The sequence below is a fragment of the Tursiops truncatus genome, chromosome 16 (genome assembly GCF_011762595.2).
Source record: "Tursiops truncatus isolate mTurTru1 chromosome 16, mTurTru1.mat.Y, whole genome shotgun sequence".
NCBI classification, from domain to species: Eukaryota; Metazoa; Chordata; class Mammalia; order Artiodactyla; family Delphinidae; genus Tursiops; species Tursiops truncatus.
Window position 1 is genome coordinate 2,561,767 of NC_047049.1, and position 17,633 is coordinate 2,579,399.

The 17,633-nt window shown below is 51.5% G+C and overlaps 1 protein-coding gene across 2 annotated transcripts in view; it reads left to right on the top strand.

Annotated features, from left to right (window-relative positions):
* Positions 1–17,633, top strand: part of C16H10orf143 (chromosome 16 C10orf143 homolog) — a 104,395-nt gene that overhangs the window by 40,955 nt on the left and 45,807 nt on the right. Inside the window, exon 4 of one of the 2 annotated variants that reach the window (XM_033841588.2) lies at positions 8,030–9,399. The exons of the other annotated variant lie outside the window; for it this stretch is intronic. Within the exon in view, the coding sequence (XP_033697479.1) occupies positions 8,030–8,188 (159 nt within the window). The 3' untranslated portion in view covers positions 8,189–9,399. Of the gene's footprint in view, positions 1–8,029; positions 9,400–17,633 lie in introns of those variants that run through there. 2 annotated transcript variants of the gene reach the window in all.

Sequence of the window (17,633 nt, forward strand, 5' to 3'; positions counted from 1 at the left end):
TCTATAATTCCTATGCAAAGGTAACTAATGCTTACATTTCAGCGTGTATCCTTATAAATCTTTTTCTGTGTGGACACGCACATCTGTAGGCCTGTACTTTTGATGTTAACATCATGTACATCTTCTCATGTCAGCAAGTGTGTATTAGGTTGTCATTCTAAAGGGCAGCATCAGGAGTTCCCTGGTGGTTTAGTGGTTAGGATTCAGCACTTTCACTGCTGAGGGCCCAGGTTCAATCCCTGGTGGGGGAACTGAGATCCTAAAAGCCGCACGGCATGGCCAAAAAAAAAAAAAAAAAAAGAGGGCTGCATAGTATTCCATTGACTGAAAATACACAGTGCATTTGCCCACTTTCTGTCTAATGTGCATGTAGGTTCTTTGCATTCATTCATTCTTTCTTTCTTTCTTCCATCTACTTGCTATCACAAAAATTGCTGGATAAATATTCTTACATGTACTTTTTTAAAAAAATTTATTTTTGGCTGTGTTGGGTCTTTGTTGCTGTGCGTGGGCTTTTCTCTAGTTGCGGCGAGCGGGGGCTACTCTTTGTTGCAGTGCGCAGGCTTCTCATTGCGGTGGATTCTCTTGTTGCAGAGCATGGGCTCTAGGCCCGTGGGCTTCAGTAGTTGTGGCACATAGGCTCAGTAGTTGCGGCACGTGTGCTCAGTAGTTGTGGCTCGCGGGCTCTAGAGCGCAAGCTCAGTAGTTGTGGCGCACGGGCTTAGTTGCTCTGTGGCATGTGGGATCTTCCTGGACCAGGACTCGAAACCGTGTCCCCTGCATTGGCAGGTGGATTTGTAACCACTGCACCACCAGGAAAGTCCTACACATACATTTTTATAAAGTTTTTCAATTATATTCATAAGAGAAGATTCTAGAGGTTGTATTGCTAGGTCAGCGGGTACACTGGTCTTCTGTCCTCTGGAAAGGTGGTCCCATGTCCCTTCCCTTTCACCAACACTGAATAGAACCCACTCTTATTTCTTTTTAACTTAGCACGTCTTAAACACACACAAAAGTAGGCAGAAGAAATAGTACAAGGACCCCCTTTAGCCTTTGACCTGCTCCAACAAGGGTCACCACAGCCAGTCCTGCCCACCTCCTCTCCCCCTCCCTGTGTACTGGAAGCAGATCCCAGACATAATATTAGTTCAACTATAATTATTTCAGTCTGTCCTCCCAAACAGACAAAGTGAAAGGCATAACCACAATACAATTTTCAGCCCTCAAACAAAATTTACAATAATTCCTTATACTATGAAATCCCTCTGTAGTCTTTGGTCAAATTCCTACATGCCTCTTCGATTTCACAGGTGATTGTTTTTATTTTGTTTGGTTTTTCATGACTTGTTTGAGTTGGATGCAGGACGCAGACAGGGTCCACGCACCTGAATGGCTGACCTGTCCTGAGTCTCTGATCACGGGTCCCCCACCTCCTGTCCCCACTTGCAGTGTATTTTCAGGAAACTATTCGTAGAGTTTGTGCTGAGATGTTGCTAATTGCATCTCCCGTGTTCTACCTACTTCTCTGACCTCTGTACTTCCTATAAATTGATGTTGATCCAGAAACTTAATCAGATTCAATTTTGATTTTTTGGCAAAAGTTCCTTTTTGATCCCTGCCAATCTGACCTTTGCACCAAGTTCGTGGTCTTAATGCGCGGGTCCTGCGTTGCGTTTCTGACACGTGTCATTGGCCACGTGGGCGTCCTTTCTGAATGTCCCATCTTTGGCCATTTTCCTGTTGGGGTGCATGTCATGGTCGTTTATTTTTAGGAGTTAAATAATAAGTCTGTTTTCCTCTCATCTGTTACATGTATTTTTTCCCCCATTTACAATTTTTCACATTCTTTTCAGTGAGGTCTACAAAGTCCTTTGCTGGAAGTTTTTAGCTGTCGTATCTGTTGGCCTCTTTTTAGCCTGTTTCTCCTCTTGGAACCATTCGAGAAAGACCTTCCTTTCCCCCGGATTACATACCTTATATGAACTGATATGTAAATCACGCATCGACATTTTTCATGATTCTGATTTCATTTTGAACACATAGAACTTTGCTTTAGCTACAAAGTTTGGGGACATAAAGGGTGATATATCTAACTTTTCTTTTCCCCAAATATTAACCAGTTATTCTAACCACATCTTTCTGCACCGATTATAAATCCCACTTCTATACGTGGGGTTGCTTCTGTACTTCCTCTTCTGTTCTTTGATCTTTCTCATCTGGTGGCTGTTACACCACCTGTGCGTGTGGGATGTGTATGTGCGTGTGGCGGGGGGGGCCTTTTTGTTAAAATATAACACATGAACAGAAAAGGGAAAAAAAGGAGTGTCCAGGCCCAGCGCACATGCTGTGTGGACGGCTGATGCGGCACCTCCCCCTGGTATTTGTCAGATGCTCCCGGTTCTCCTCACGTGCTCGTTCTTCCAGATCAACTTCAGGATCGTTTTGTCAAAATATCAAAAGTAAAAACCACATAAAGTATTTATTGGATTTGTGCTGAATTTACCGATTAATTGTGGGATAAGCGGTGACTTTACACTGTTGTGACTTGTCACCGGAGACACACACACTTTGCTCTGATAATACTTCTTCCGTGTGCAGCTAAGTTTCCTTCTTTCCCCTCATTTTTGGTTTTTGTTTTGTTAGTATCTGTCTCACACTTTAAGCTCAGTCCTAGATAATCTTTTTTCCATTACATTTTCTGATTATAACTGTTATACCAGATCATTTCCCGAAATTTTGCTGCTTAAAACTCAAACAGTTTTTTGGTGCATTTTTTCCCCAAAAGCAAAGGGAAGGAAGCTGCCCTTTAGAGAGCAGCACTGTATGTCAGATGTTGTACTAAATTATCAATTTTAACCCTCAAAAAGCCCTTTGGGGAGAGAATTATCCTCACTGTACTTATAAGGATAGAGGATCAGTGAGACCAGGTCAGTTATCCACGGCCAGGCCACGGGTCCAAACCAGGCTCCTTGGACCCCAGCATCTGCCCCTCCAGACCCGCCCGCTCTCCTCAAAGCGCTCCTGGATCCTGGGGGCGGGAGGGGCTGCTTAAAAAGCAGAGTCTCCGGGTCTGGGGGAGGGGCTCCCAGGAGGTGCCCCAGGAGGTGCCGTTGACCACACTCTGAGAACCGGCATGTCCCCGAGTCACTTAGGACCCTGTGACATGGGGCCTTCGTGGAGGTGCAGGCAGTCCTCGGGCTCCAGTGTGGAAGGTGTTTCCGTTTTCCTGGAATAACTGGACAGCCTAGGAAGTCCCTAGTCTCGGTGTCCAGCACCTGCAGTGGTGACATCTGATGGGTCGGGGGCCCGGGGCTCCTGCCGCTTCCTCACTCCAACCCAGCGCCTCGGTTTCCTGCCTGTGAAATGGCAACCACGGTGCCCCCCTTGTAATAAGCTGCAGCGGGGCCGATGCGGTGATGTACTTGAGGTGCTAGAACGGGGTCCACTGGCATGGGGCCTTTGAGCCACCCAGCCCAGTGTGCAGGGTCACAGGCAGTCTCGACAGAGGAGGTTAAAGCGGGCTCTCTCTGCCCCTGACACGGACCCTGTTGTGAAGCCCCCTCCCTTGCCATCAGAGCCGCATGGCGAGTACCATCCCAGACCTCATCACCACGGCCCGCGGCCCCCGAGCTCATGATAGTATTCTTGATTTTTGTGCTTATTTTAGAGAGCCTTTAGGAACTTCTGGCCCATCAGTTACTTACAGAATGCGTGCTTATTTGGTGAGGATTCCTGGGCGTCCGCCTCCCATGATCACTGTCACTTCTGCACCCAGTGGGAAGGCAGGGCTGTCTAATGCAAACAGCAGGGCTCAGAGCGGGAGTGGGGACAGAACTTCTGTTGGGGAGGACGGAAAAGTTCTGGACATGAAAGGGGGGTGATGGTTACACAACAATATGAATGTACCGAATGCCGCTGCAATGTACACTTAGAAATGGTTATAATGGTAAGTTCTTTGTCGTGTATTTCACCAGAATAAAAAATCAAGACTTGCAGTGACTCAGTCCTTCCCTTTCTTCTTTGTTGGCTGCATCACGCAGCATGCGGGATTCTAGTTCCCCGACCAGTGATCAAACCCAAGCCCCCTGCAGTGGAAGCACAAGTCTTAACCACTGGACCGCCAGGGAAGTCCCACCGCTTCCCTTTCTTTTCCTTGCTTCCTGTAAGTCACCGGCTGTGGACAACCCAAATCCAACCACTCATTTTCCACTTCTTCCTCTTCCTCCAGCCACTGGAAACCCTGGGATAATTCAGGAACTCAGACAAGCCCCCCTGCCCTGGATTGTTTGGGAAAATGGTCACGCAGAGCTGGGGATGACCCTTCAGTCCCCAGTTTGGGGACACAGCCCAGACAAGCGTTTGGATGGAGTCCATTCCTCTGGGCCACGCTCAGGTGTCCTGGAGGAGTTGTTGGCGCTGCTGGGCCTCCCGCCGTAATTGCTGGAGGGCAGAGGCTGTGGACGGTGACGCATGTGGCGACTGTCATTTAGTCAGTGCTGCAGGGGAGGGTCACAGACAGCGGCACCTGCATGGATCGTGGCCTTTCCCTCCATTGCACGCAGGGACAGCCGAGCTGGGCAAGAAAAGAAAGGAGGATGAGGAGAGAGAATCCTCCTCTGTTAGAAGCTTGAGCTGTACAGTAAATTTCTGCTCAGAGCCTTGCCCAGCCACCTGACATCTTTCACCTGGGACCCACCTACCCCACAGCTCCTATGGAGTAGAAGCAACCATCTGTCTCAAGAACTCAGCAATAATCCCTCCAGATGACCTTCCAATGGGGGCGGGTCAGTGTCAGGCTCAAAATCAGGTTCCTAGGTTTCCAGTCGCTCTGAGGACAAATATCTTGGTGTGGGTCCAGGACGGCATGTCAGTTTGATCTACAGGGCCGGCTCCGAGCAGTTGGAAGGCTGGGTGGTCCAGTAAAGAGAGGCCGTGCACCTCCCATGGCTGGTGACGGTAACTGGTTCGCATGGTGACTGGTGGGGACAATGCAGAATGTGGGTTTGCGTCTCCTGGCTCTCATGGACTCATCCGGGGTTTCTGTCTGACCATCCGTTTCCTCTGCTGTATTTTGGGGCCGACATCTCCTTATAGAGTCTGTGACAGTCGTCAGCCACCTGAGGTGAAACGCCGGTGTGCATGTAGTGTGGTAACTGCTCGGCGTGTGGCAACTGCTACTTCTGCACCCATGTGTGGTTCTCCAGGTGCTCTCCTTGGTCTGCAAGAAGCACTCCCACTTCTTGACTCATGGTAAAGGTGAGAGCCAGAGGCTTTGGAGGCCTGGGGGCAGCCCTTCCTTCTGGAACGAGAGCCCAAGCCCTTCCAGTGGCCTGCTCAGGTCAGCAAGGGCTAATTGAGCTTTAACTAAATCCATAATGACTTTTTAGCCCCAATTCAGGACAAAACAATATTCCTTTACGGACATCTAAATTTACTTAGGTGAAAATAATTACACTAATCCAAACTTAAATCACGTTTAGTTATGACCTTTATTAAGAATAAAATTATAAGATGTAACTGTCAACCACAAATGTATATGACATGTAAAGTGATCTTTTTGGTCGGTCTTCAGGTGAGGCCCACTTACTCATGTGTCAGGAAAGCCAGTTGAATGAGGATCTAAACCTCTTAAATTTTCCAAACATTCTTGACATGCCTCTTCATAATTAATTTGAATTAGCAGAAGAAACTTAACCTCAGGGGTCATAAATGCTTCTTCCAATCCCTAAAAGTTGCCGATCATCAAAAATGTCCTGTGGCCATTTGTGTGTCATCTTTGGAGAAATGGCTATTCAAGTCCTTAGTCCCTTTAAAAAATGAGTTATTTGGTTTTTTGCTATTGAGTTATAGGAGTTTCTTACATATTTTAGAAATTAACCTTTTATCAGATATATGGTTTGCAAATGTTTTCTTCCATCCCATAGGTTGCCTTTTTACTTTGTTGATTGTTTCCTTTGCTGTGCAGAAGGTTTTTAGTCCGATGTAGTCCAGCTTGTCTATTTTTGCTTTTGTTGCCTGTGCTTTTGGTGTTACATCATGTCATTGCTGAGATCAACGTTATGAAGCTTTTCCTCTACATTTTCTTCTAGAAGTTTTACAGTTTCAGATCGTTAATCCATTTTGAGTTGATTTGTATGTATAGTATGAGATAAAGGTCCAGTTTTATTATTTTGTGTGTGGATATCCAATTTTCCCAGCACCATCTGTGGAAGAGACTATCTTTTCCTCATTGTGTATTCTTGGCACCCTTGTTGAAGATCACTTGACCATATATATATGCATGGATTTACTTCTGAGCCCTTTATTCTGTTCCATTGGTCTATATGTCCATCTTTATACTGTTAACATACTTTTTTGATTACTATAGCTTTATAGTATATTTTGAAATCAGGAAGTATGATGCCTTCAACAGGCATATGAAGAGATGCTCAACATCCCTAATCATTATAGAGATGCAAATCAAAACCACATTGAGACAGCATCTCGCTCCCGTTAGGATGGCTGTTGCCAAAAAAGCAAAAGATAAGTGTTCGTGAAGGTGTGGAGAAGTCGGAACCCTTGTCCACTCTTGGGAGGAATGCAAAGTGGTGCAGCTGTTATGGAAAATAGTATCATGGAGGTTCATCAGAAAATTAAAAATAGAACCACCAGATAGATGATCCAGCAATTCCACTTCTGGGAATATAGTCAAAGGAATCGAAATCAGGGTCTTGAAGTGCTATTAGCACTCCCATGGTCATGGCAGCACTATCCACAACAGCCAAGATACGGAAGCTATCTAAATGGCCGTTGACTGATAAATGGATAAAGAAAATGTGGTATATGCATACCATGGAATATTATTCAGCCTTTAAAAAGAAGGAAATCCTACATTATGTGAAAACATGGATGAACCTGGAGGACATTATGCTAAGTGAAATAAGCCATTCAGAGAAGAATAAATATTGCATGATTCCACTTATGTGGGGAATCTAAAAGAGTCAGACTCAAAGAAGCAAGGGACAGAACCCTAGTTGCCAGGCTGGGGGAGGGGCACACGGGGGGGGTGTTGCTGGGTGGGTGGAGTTTCTGATGTGCAGGGAAACTAAGCTCTGGTGCTCTGCTTCACGACAGAGTGCCTGTGTCAGCAAACCGTGTGTGTTGCACACTTGAAAACCCGAGAGGCTGGATCCTGTGTTACGTGTTCTTACCACAGTAAAGTTAAAAAGACCGCGGTGGCACTTGGGAGGGAGGGCTGCACTTACTCTTGGACTTCGCACTTGGGTTCGAATGCTGCCCCTCCCCCCAGAGGGTCGTCGCTGAAGGGCCTCTCCTCCCCCTCCCCGTGGTCAGCAGTTTCTCCTCCGACCAGAGCAGGAGGAGGCTTTGCACAAAGCCTCTTTGTCCCTCCAGATGGTTCCACTTATGCCGCGGTTTCACTGGCATCCGGGGTAATTGACAGATGCGCTCAAGACCCCGTGTCTGCAAGTCCAGGCTCTGGAGCAGCCCACGCTGGCTGCTGTGCCCACCCGGACTGCAGAGTATCCCACAGCCGGCCAGCTGTCCCTCCGTTGTCAAGTTCGATACCAGCACCCTGACACAGGTGGACGCGGTCCAGTGAGGGCCCTACATGCTCTGGGCCCTATTCTGGGAAACGCCACCTCAGACACAGAGGCACAGAGGCTTGTCCCAGAAGATCTGACTCTGTCCCCAGAAACCATGTGAGCAGCAGTGATGGGCCCAGCGGATTACAGAGGTCCCGGGGCAGCTGAGCTTTGCTTACATCCTCTCGAGCTCCGCGTCACTCTGAGGAAGTGTGGGTCTTAACAAAAAAGACGTCCTGACACAATTGGTATAAATGCGTAAGGTGGCCCCTTGTACCCTCAGTGTGGCATTCAGATTTGGTGTTTCTTTGCTGCTTTTGTGAAATGAATTCACAGGACTCTGTCTTATGTGAGGTAGAAAATGTCATGTAGATTTTCACATTTCTTTTAGAAATCTTATATGTTAAAGTCTTACTGTGATTACACCTTATTTTCTCTTCCAGCTTGCCTGGATTTTGTGGATTAGTGATGTTTATATGTCATGGATGATGCCAGGTCCCTGTGCCATTGTCCCCCGTCCAGGCACGCTGGCTCGGCCGTCAGCTGCCGGCCCAGGGCGCCCCTCCATCTCTGTCTACCCAGCCCCCCTCCCAGAGCCCTGAGGGAGGCTGGCCTTGGAGGGCAAGGGTGCGAGGTTTTCTCGGGCCCGAGTGGAGTCGAGGACGGTGCTTCACTCGGCGGTGCCCCAGAGCTGGGCAGGGTTCCCTGGCACCCAGAGGGGTTCCGTGAATATTCACAGAGTCGATTGGAACCAATTTTTAATGAACTTCAGGAGCCCAGCCACCACCAGGCCAGCAGCGTGCTCAGCCAGCGGGGCTGGGGGCGGCCCACCGAGGACCCTCGGCTCGTGGTCCTGCTGCCACATCCTGCAGGGCTCCGACCTCGCAGCCACGTCCACCACCTGCCTCCCGCTGCAGACCCTGCCCTCAGCCCTAAGTGTCACCGTGTTGCCGGTGATTCTCTCCTGGGTAGAAAAGCCACGCGTGTGCGCCGCAGGTAGGCTGAAAAGAGAACACGTGGCGATGAGGTTAAAATCACTCAGCGTATCACCGAGGGACAGTCCCTTTCTAAATGTGACAGGATTTCCTCGTTCTCTGCTTTGATTCCCAACAATGTGCAACAGAATTTCTTGAGGTTTTCATTTAACATTTTAAATGTTTCCCTGACTTTCTAACTCTAAATGAGAAGAACTCCAAGTCTAAACCCCAGGCGCAGCCTCCCAGGAGTGGAAGCGGCACTTACTCCACGTGGCTTCAGGAGGAGTTGTCACTTTGGCAGCAAACCCTACGAACAAAATGACCGTAAAGTCGGACACCACCTTGGTGGCCGCGAGCGAGCCGGGCCACCCAGCCCAGGACCCACCCCAGCCCCCGAGTGGAGAGGCCTGGATCTGCCTGCCCGGTGTCTTAGAGAGTCGCTGTCCTGCCCGGATGACACGCTGTGCCCCGGGAAGGCACCGTGTGGAGCTCGGATTCTAACATGAAGACCGAGCCCAGCGGAGGAAAGGGGACCCGCCCGAGCTGGACCTCCTACCCGCCAGGTGGCATGGCCATCCTCCCCAGTCTCAGAGGTGGGAGTGTCCAAGCCCTGCCCGGCACCAGGACGCCTGCTCATCCCCCATCCCCTCGGCCGCGTGATTTCCCCAAGCGTTGGGATCAAACACGTGAAGGATGAGTGAGCAAGCCCAAGCCCAACCTCGTACCCACCCTGGCCACCCTCGGGGACACACCTGGGACAGTGCTGAGGGCTGGAGCCCCCCAGTTCCAGGGGCCTCACGGTATGTTCCAGGGCCTCTGCAGTAGTAATAAAGTCTATTAAGAACATGTCTCCCCAGCTCTCTATTTCATTCATGAGCTTCCTCTGTGATGCACGGCTTGTGCACGGTCTGTGAGAAAATTTGCTGAACTGCCGGGACCTGTGTAACTGTGGGGATGGTGGGTGGCCCTCAGGGCCTGAAGCCGACTGAAGTCCCTGCAGGCCTCACCTCCCCTGGGCCCCTGGGTCTGGAACAGCAGCCAAACCCACTCACCCTGAGTCCTGAGTTGGGGGCCCACAACGCTGTCCCAAAGCCCCATGGTGGCCCCAGAAGTGGGTACTGGGGACCTAGTCTGTCCAGCCAAGCCATGGGCCACGTCGGTGACCGGGGAGGAGGAGGGTGCAGGGGGTGCTGGACCCGGGCGGGGAAAGCGGGTGCCTGCCCCCAGTCGGCCTGCCCACCTGGCCAGTGGGAGGGGCGCCCAGAGAGCCAGGCTCCACCCTCAGGCTTAGCGGGTGGGGCCGGGGCGAGGATGCAGCCAGACCAGCCTTTACTGCCCCGCTGTCCTACAGCTTCTAGAGGGAGCCGGGCAGGCCAGTGCCAAGCACATCTGTGATGAGCCACAGAGAAGGAGGTAGAAGACAGATTCGTCACCAAAGCAGAGGACCACTGTCCGGGGGCCAGGCTGCCGGATGCGAGCGTGAGCTTTTTCTCTCGGCTTCTAGGGCACGGAGATGGTCTGCTGTATAGACTGCTGGCCCAAAGAAAGGAGGCACACCTGTCCTTTAGGAGAAACTGCGTTACTTCCCTGGAGCTGATTCAGAAGGAACACTTCCAGTGGATCTTTATGTAAATGACATTGGCGGACGGAGGGGAACATCCCTGAGTTGGGGCACCGGTGGGATGTATTGAATCTAGAAACGTGAGGAAGCGTGTCTCCGGGGCCAGGTTGGTGTGGCCGTGGTGTTGCCGATCTCAGCTGAGGCAGGGACGGGAGTTGGAGGAAGTGGGCGGTGCCCCTCCCCCGCATGCCTCCCCCACCCCCTCCCAGCTTCCTGGGATCCACTGGTTTTGTAACGGGGGAGGCTGGAAGCCTGGAGTGTGGGTGTCTGGGTTACTCACCGAAGGGAGATCCGGGCACTTCAGAAAGCCCTGCCGGCTGCAAAGCTGTGGGCACTGCTGAGGCATTAAGGCAGCCCCCGGGAAGGGCAGGGCTGCTGGAGGCCCCGGGTCTCCCGCATTGTCCAGGCTGTTTCCCCGTCAGGCATCCAGCCTTGAACAGGAGCCTCCAGTGTCCTGTGGCGACACTCAGGATGAGAGAGAATGAGCACATTACCTTTATTGCCCGGGCAGTAGCAAGACGCTAACGAGATAACGTTTGTGAGCGGTTCCGCTGTGCGGCCAGTACTTCTCCAGCGTGTCCTCTGATGGACGCTTGGTCCCCACGATGACGCACATCCCAGCTTCATCCCCACTTCACAGATGAGAACGTCAAGTCCAGAGAAGCTACAGAAGGTACGTGTGTATCATCTGAGGTCCATGGTGGGTTGAGTGGCTGCTCTTGGAGCCCACCTGGATATCAGCGGGAGTCCGGGTCACCCTCAAGGTGGTGATGTGACAAACCAGGTGACCCTTGTAGGTGGAAGACCCACCTGGATAAGAATGTGCATGCCTTTCCTTGCAATTGAAAAGTTTTATTGCCTGTTGTTTAGAATGCAGAGCAAGTGTGCCCAGGTGTACACACACACACACACACCCCTGAGGTGTGATTCACACTGCCCACCGACCCACCAGGGAAAGGTAAGGGGACTCCCCGTGGGAGGCAGAACAGGCCCCACCCCGGGGAGATCTAATGACCCACATGGTACAGAGGACATTTGATTAAATGAACCTCTCATCCTTTGTTTAAGGCTCCTGACGCATTGGAGCAGGTTTAGGTGCCGCTGGCGGCCTTGCTGCCCGGGAAACACGCCCAGGCCATCGCAGGGGCGGCTGGCAGCAGGCGCCGTCCGTGACTTATAGGGAGATGGCAGCTTTACATATTTAAAAGGAGCATGGCCGGCTTCCTATCTGAAGTATGTTTCCCCAGAGAGACCACCACCATTTGATCTATTTTTGATTAAAATGTAAAAATTAAAAATTAAATCAAATGGTAGTGTAACTCCTTGGGGAAAACACGCTTCAGTTACGAAGTATTCCCTAGAGTAACCTTGAGACTCTTACGGCAGCATTGTCTCATTTGCAGGTGGTATCTTTATGTCACACGTAATTAAAATAAATTGCGGTGAGAACCACCAAACGCCTGCCTTCGGATGTACGGCCTGCAGGCTGGGCCCCTGGGGCAGGTCCTGGTCGGGGAGATGCCAAGCAGAGGGGCAGACGGGGCTGCCCAGCCAGCACGGGACCCAAGGGTGCCCGCTCCGGCCCCTCCCCTTCCAAAGCCCCTGGTGCAGTCTCATCTGGCCCGTGTCAGATGAAGGATCACACCCTCTCTTCTCAAAGAGCCTAAGTACAATCATGTACCATCACCAAATAACGGATACTGCCCCAGAAACCAAAGCAGGTGCAATTGGATTTCCTAGGAAAATGTGCTTTGCAGAATCTAATCTACAACTGATTGGTATCAAACTACTTTATCAGCCTGCCTGGGAATACGGGAGAGCATTGGATAGGTTCAGGGGACGGTCACCTCGCAGACGAGATGCCAGCGTTTGCCTCGGCGATCCCCGCTGCTGACGGACACGAGCCACGCCGCATGCGGGGTGTGACTGGACATGCCATGGCCGCCTAATCAGACTTTTTTGTCTGCATTCATTGTTTGAAGCCTCTGCTTCGAATGAACATTCCTCAGAAGAAAAACGTTTCTGGAATAAAGGTCTTAACGCAGCTCGCAGCCATGCTCTGCCGTGGTTTCTACGTGAGCCGTGCCGGGCCCGAAGGGCTGCAGAAGTGCTGAGTCCCACGTCAGAGGGCACGAGGGCTGTTGCTGTCGTCGCACACGGGGTGCAGGCTCGTGCCGCTTTACTTGCCTACTAGTGTCAGACGCTTGGCACGTGTGGATTTCCCTTTCTGTTCTCAGATGTTCTGGCAGCACAGCCTGGCTCGCTGGAAGCAAGTCCCGATTGTCGGGATTTGGGAAGGCAGTCACGTGATGCGCATGGGCTGGGCGGGCTCCATCTCACGTCTTCCTCCCTGATGCCCACTGATGCCTCCTCCTGGGGCATGTGTGTGCGAGTGTTTGTATGAATGTGCGTGTCCACACATGGGCGTGTGTGTACATGTATGCGTGTGTATGCATGTGTGTGTGTGGAGGTTATTAAAATTATACACAAAACTCCTGCAACTTTCATTTTCACTTAACACTGTGTCCTGAGCATCCTTCCTGTAAATATAACTCATCAGCACAGATCTGGCTCGTTGTTTTAAGAGCCACGTGTTATTACATTGAATATATGAACAGTAATTCATGTTGCTGGTATCCTCTTGATAGACACTTGGGTTGCTCTTGAATTTTTGCTACAGCCAAAAATGCTAAAACTTGTAAGTTTAAAAATGCAAGTCAAATCTGTTAGATATTTTACAATCAATTTGGCAAGAAGTTTTAAAAAGCGTAACACTTGGTGCTGGTGAGGATGTTGGAAAATAGGCACTCAGTCAGTGTTGGTAGCAATGAAAAGTGTTACCATCATTTTGGAAGGCCATTTGGCACAATCTTTTAACGTGTCAAATGCCCCTGCTCTTTGCTCAATTCGTCACCCTCCTAAGAATCGATTCTGTCCACAGATTTATGCCCAAAGCTGCGTTCTGAGCCTACGGAAGGGACCACCGTCTTCTTTCCCTTCTGGGGTCAAACGTCCTATGTGGGGACGGTGACACCTGTCAGGGCCCCTGGAGATTTAGGTTTGTTGAAGCCACCAGTACTCCGGATGTCTGGTCTCAGACACAGCGTTCAAAGCGGAACAGATTTCCCCAACTCTGCCCTCCGGTGGCGGGAAGGAGGCGATAGCGTTTCGGATGGCGCAGCACCCCACATCCACCCTAGGAGGCCTCACAGAGGTCCGGGTGGGGCATGGGTCCTGACCAGGATGCAAGCGTCCCCTTGCATGGTGGCTTGTGTCCAGGAGTGGTGCCTTGGACAAAGAGGCTGTGCAGTTTCCCCCAGGCCCCCATGGCCGTCAGGGACCCCTCTCGCTGGGCCTCCAGCTCCACTCCTGTGGTCTCTTCTTCTCCTGCCCTTTTGAGTAAGGGGCTTTACCACGGGAGGCAGGCAGGGTGGGCCAGGCCAGGAGAGAATCACCGAGGACGCTCGTCGCTGCCTTATTCCAGTGAGGGGAAAGAATTTGAGGCCAGTACAGAGTTGATATCCATGAACCAAACGGCCCACTTCCTGATGTTTTGCAAAAGGAGCCTTGACGTGGCCTTCGCCTTGGAGAGACCCAAACGCTCACATGGTCCTTGCACCGCAGGGACAAGCAGATGTATGACACAGTCATGGTCATGACTTTGTGGACTGCCTGGCACAGGTTACCAGGCACAGGGGTGCCTTTAGCCCAAAAGGGGTTGGGGACTGGGGGTGCAGGGACCCGGGCATTCCCTTAAAGAGGCGGCCCCCAGACTCAGACTGGTCGAACACCAGCCCCTTGTGTCCCCACCGATGTGTCCACTGTCACCCGCACCCATCCTGGAGCACCCTGACTGGCTAAGTTGTTGAGAGATTGGAGCCTCCAGGCCTCCTGCTGACAGTGGAGCCACTTCCCCATACGAGTCAGTTTCTTATCCCAAGCTCTCCACCGTCGATGCCGTGCGACTTGCTGCGTCTCTGAATGGGTCATGCCCATTGGCTCCCTGGGGACAGCAAACTGATGGTAGCCTTCCTTAAAGGCATCCAGAGTGCCTTGGGGAGGGCCACGGACCCAAACAAAACTGTATGAAAAGCCGCGAGGTTTCCTAGAGGTGAAAGACATCCTTATCCACGGTGTATGGATGAGGAAACAGGCCCGGGTTGCGAGCTGACTTCCAGGGTCACCCGGATGGGACAGAGCAGCACGGAGCTGGGTTTCTGGCTGCCAGGGTGACCAACTGTCCTGGTTTGTCCGCTACCGAGGGTTTCCTGGGACACAGGACTCTCAGTGTTAACAGGGACGTTCCAGGGAAACCAGCCCCAGTTGGTCACTCTATGCAACATCTCCCAAGCGCCTCCCTGGGTGCTCCCTGCCAGCCGGAGCCCTGTCCCCATGCCCTGCTCCTCGCCCTGAGCTCAGAGCCCCCAGTTCAGCACTTCTTTCTGGGCTGCCGTCTCTGCTTCCTCCCTTCGTTTAGGTCTGGAATGGAATAGCATACACAGTCGGTGCTCAGTAGTTGTGCTCTGAGCCACACTGGACTGACTGTAGGCAGGGTGTACAGGTAATAATCGGGGACAGCCCAGTCCCAGATTCAGGGGCTGGGCAGTCCAAAGCCAAGGCAGGCATTGTTCTGCCAGGCTGGGGATGGGGAGGGCACCGTCCAGGCAGCTGGACCCTGCTGTCCCATCGTTTAAATTGAGCAAACTAATTAACAAAATAATCCCCCCAGATCATTTCCCTCCCAGGCTTCCTGTGTGTGTCCAGCGGCAAAGTCAGGAGGGGCGGTCACACAGGCTAAGGTGGACCTTAGCAGCGGCTGTGGGGACCACCCTAGTCGGGGCCGACACCTGCGCAGGAGCCGGCAGCCAGGGGACAAGATGCTCCCGGAGGATACCAAGCACGAGGGAGCGGCTGTGACAGGAATCGCGGGCCAGGGGGCTTTTCTGCACCCGCCGTTCTCTAATGAACGTGTTTCTCTTCTGGTGAATGACGTGCCACTGAAGATGCATTCCTCCTAAACAAATGAGAAGTTCAGAACCAGAAACTTCAGTCTGTGGCAGGAACAGGACCCCTGTTCCCCACTGGCAGGGACACCTCAGGGCCCAGGCCCTTCCTCTCTGCCTGGACCTGCTGGGAGCCGGCGCCGGTGTTTCTTCCTGTCACGAAAGAATTAAAGACAACATCTTGGGTGGGAAGCAATTGCGGAGGGTGGAAGTTTCTGGCTAGGCAAATAAACTGGATTCAAGTATATTACAGCCCTAATCTTTCCTGCCTCTCTCCAGACGCTCTCCGTACATGGAAAAATGAGAATGTATTCGCAGACAAAGCGTGACCTGAGGGAGAAGGCCGCTGGAACCTGGATTTTCAATAACATAAGACAATAAAGCTTAGACTTCTAACCTGCTGCAATATGGCTGAAGTATAAAGAGCTTAGCTGCTAATAAAAGGGAAGGGGCTTCCCCTCCTATCTGCAGATCCGAACCCCCCAGAAGGACACTTCACAAAGATCATAATGGGTTAGCCGGGATCACACAGACACGGGGCCCCTTGTTGACTGATTGTCTGACAGTTGTCACCTATGTGTCTGATATTACTAAGTCCCGTGTTGATTTCCTTGGGGTATTTTTGTCCCTTTAATTGCATATCTTCCTGTTGTGACCCTACACGGGGCAACATGTTGGGCTAGAGTTACCTGATGGCAGGTGCACATGCACTGTGCATGGCACCTCCTCGCTGGGGTGGGACTTGGCAGCGGCCACCCCACGGGGAGGGCAGGCTCTTAGGACGCAGGACAGAGCCGATCGCTTCCTCCTGGGAGGTCAAGCACCCAGACTCCTTGTGCAAAAAGGGAGCTGGTGAAATTCAGGAGTGTGAGCGATCCTTCTCTGAATTTGTTTATCAAGTACTTTACCCGCAGATTAATGGGTTGCCAAGCTGTTCCCCAGACAGTGTAATTGAGGCAAATTGCATGAATACACTGCATCAATATGAGTGCATGAGTCAAGCTGGGGGAAGGCAGCAGTGCTTGGTTAAAAATGTTCTTTGCCATGTAAAATGAGCCAGCAATGGAGCTGTGCAGAACTGCAACGCCAGCAGCCTTTCTGCCTGTCCGTCCCCTCCCTCTCCTCCACCATCTCCACCCAGACTTCCAGGTGGCTCAGGGCTGGTCCAGGCTGGCCCATGGCTCAGGGCTGTGCCGTGCTCTTCAATATCATCTGCACTTTAACATGACATTGAAGCCAAGTTTTCCAAAACATTCCAATTCTGTTCATTCCAGGTGTCACATCTTCCCTCCAGCTACACCTCGGAAGAGCCAACCCCATTGCGTAGAGGACACATCTCTAGAAGCTTTCATTTCCGCAGCAGTCCCTGAGGTGGGCCGTGTAGCCAGGCCGTCCTCTGGGAACTCAGACACTGTACAGTGATTCACACCCATGTGGAGCCATGTCACTTCTCGCTCGGGTCGTCAGATACAGACCGTGGAGACGTTGGATGCTCACAACACCACACAGCCGGAAGGCAGCTGCCGATGGGTGAGGAGCCCTCCTCTCAGGTGAGGGCTTTTAGAAATGCTCTGGCCCTGGTGCTGGGGGCCTGAGGAGAGAGCTGCCTGCCTCTGGGTCAGGCTGTTGGTGCTGCCAGGAGGCAATTCTGAGCCACAGACAGAGCCCACAGAACTATCTGGACCCCTCTGTCCAACATGGGCTCTGCCCCAGTTGGTACTTTTGGTACTGTGTTGGGAGGTCCTGAGGTGTGTGGTGGTGCCCACGACCTACTGGGCTTGGAGGACCAGAGCCCAAGACCCAAAATGGGCTCCCAGTTAGACAGGCTGATGTGGGAAGTGGGCACCAGATGTGCCACTCAGTAGCTCCATGACTGCGTCCTCCAGAGCCTTAGTTTCCTCATCATAATATAAGGATAACATGGGTGCCACTGGGTGGATCAACTGAATTAATTACAGTCTTTTAAGAGAGGGCAGTCCTTAGCCTTTGAAGGGCAGTGTTATGAGATGAATTGTTTCCTTCTCAAACTTCATATATTGAAGTCCTAGCTGCCGGTAACTCAGAATGTGACTCTATTTGGAGAAAGAGTCTTTAAAGGTATTTAAGGTTAAAATGAGGTTATTAGGGTGGGTCCCAATCCAATATGACTGTTGTCCTCATAGGAAGAGGAGATTAAGACACAGACACACACAGAGGGAAAAGACAGACACACAGGGAGAAGACAGCCATCTACAGGCCGAGGAGAGAGACCTCAGAAAGAAACCAAACCTGCTGACACCTTACTTTTGGACTTCCAGCCTCTAGGACCGTGAGAACATGAATTTCTGTTGTTTGAGCCACATAGTGGTAGCAGCCTGAGCAGACTAATACAGGCATATTTGCCCACAGCTGGCTCTGCCCTCAGCCTAGAGAGAGTTAACCTTTTATTCCTTAATCTCTTCTGTTT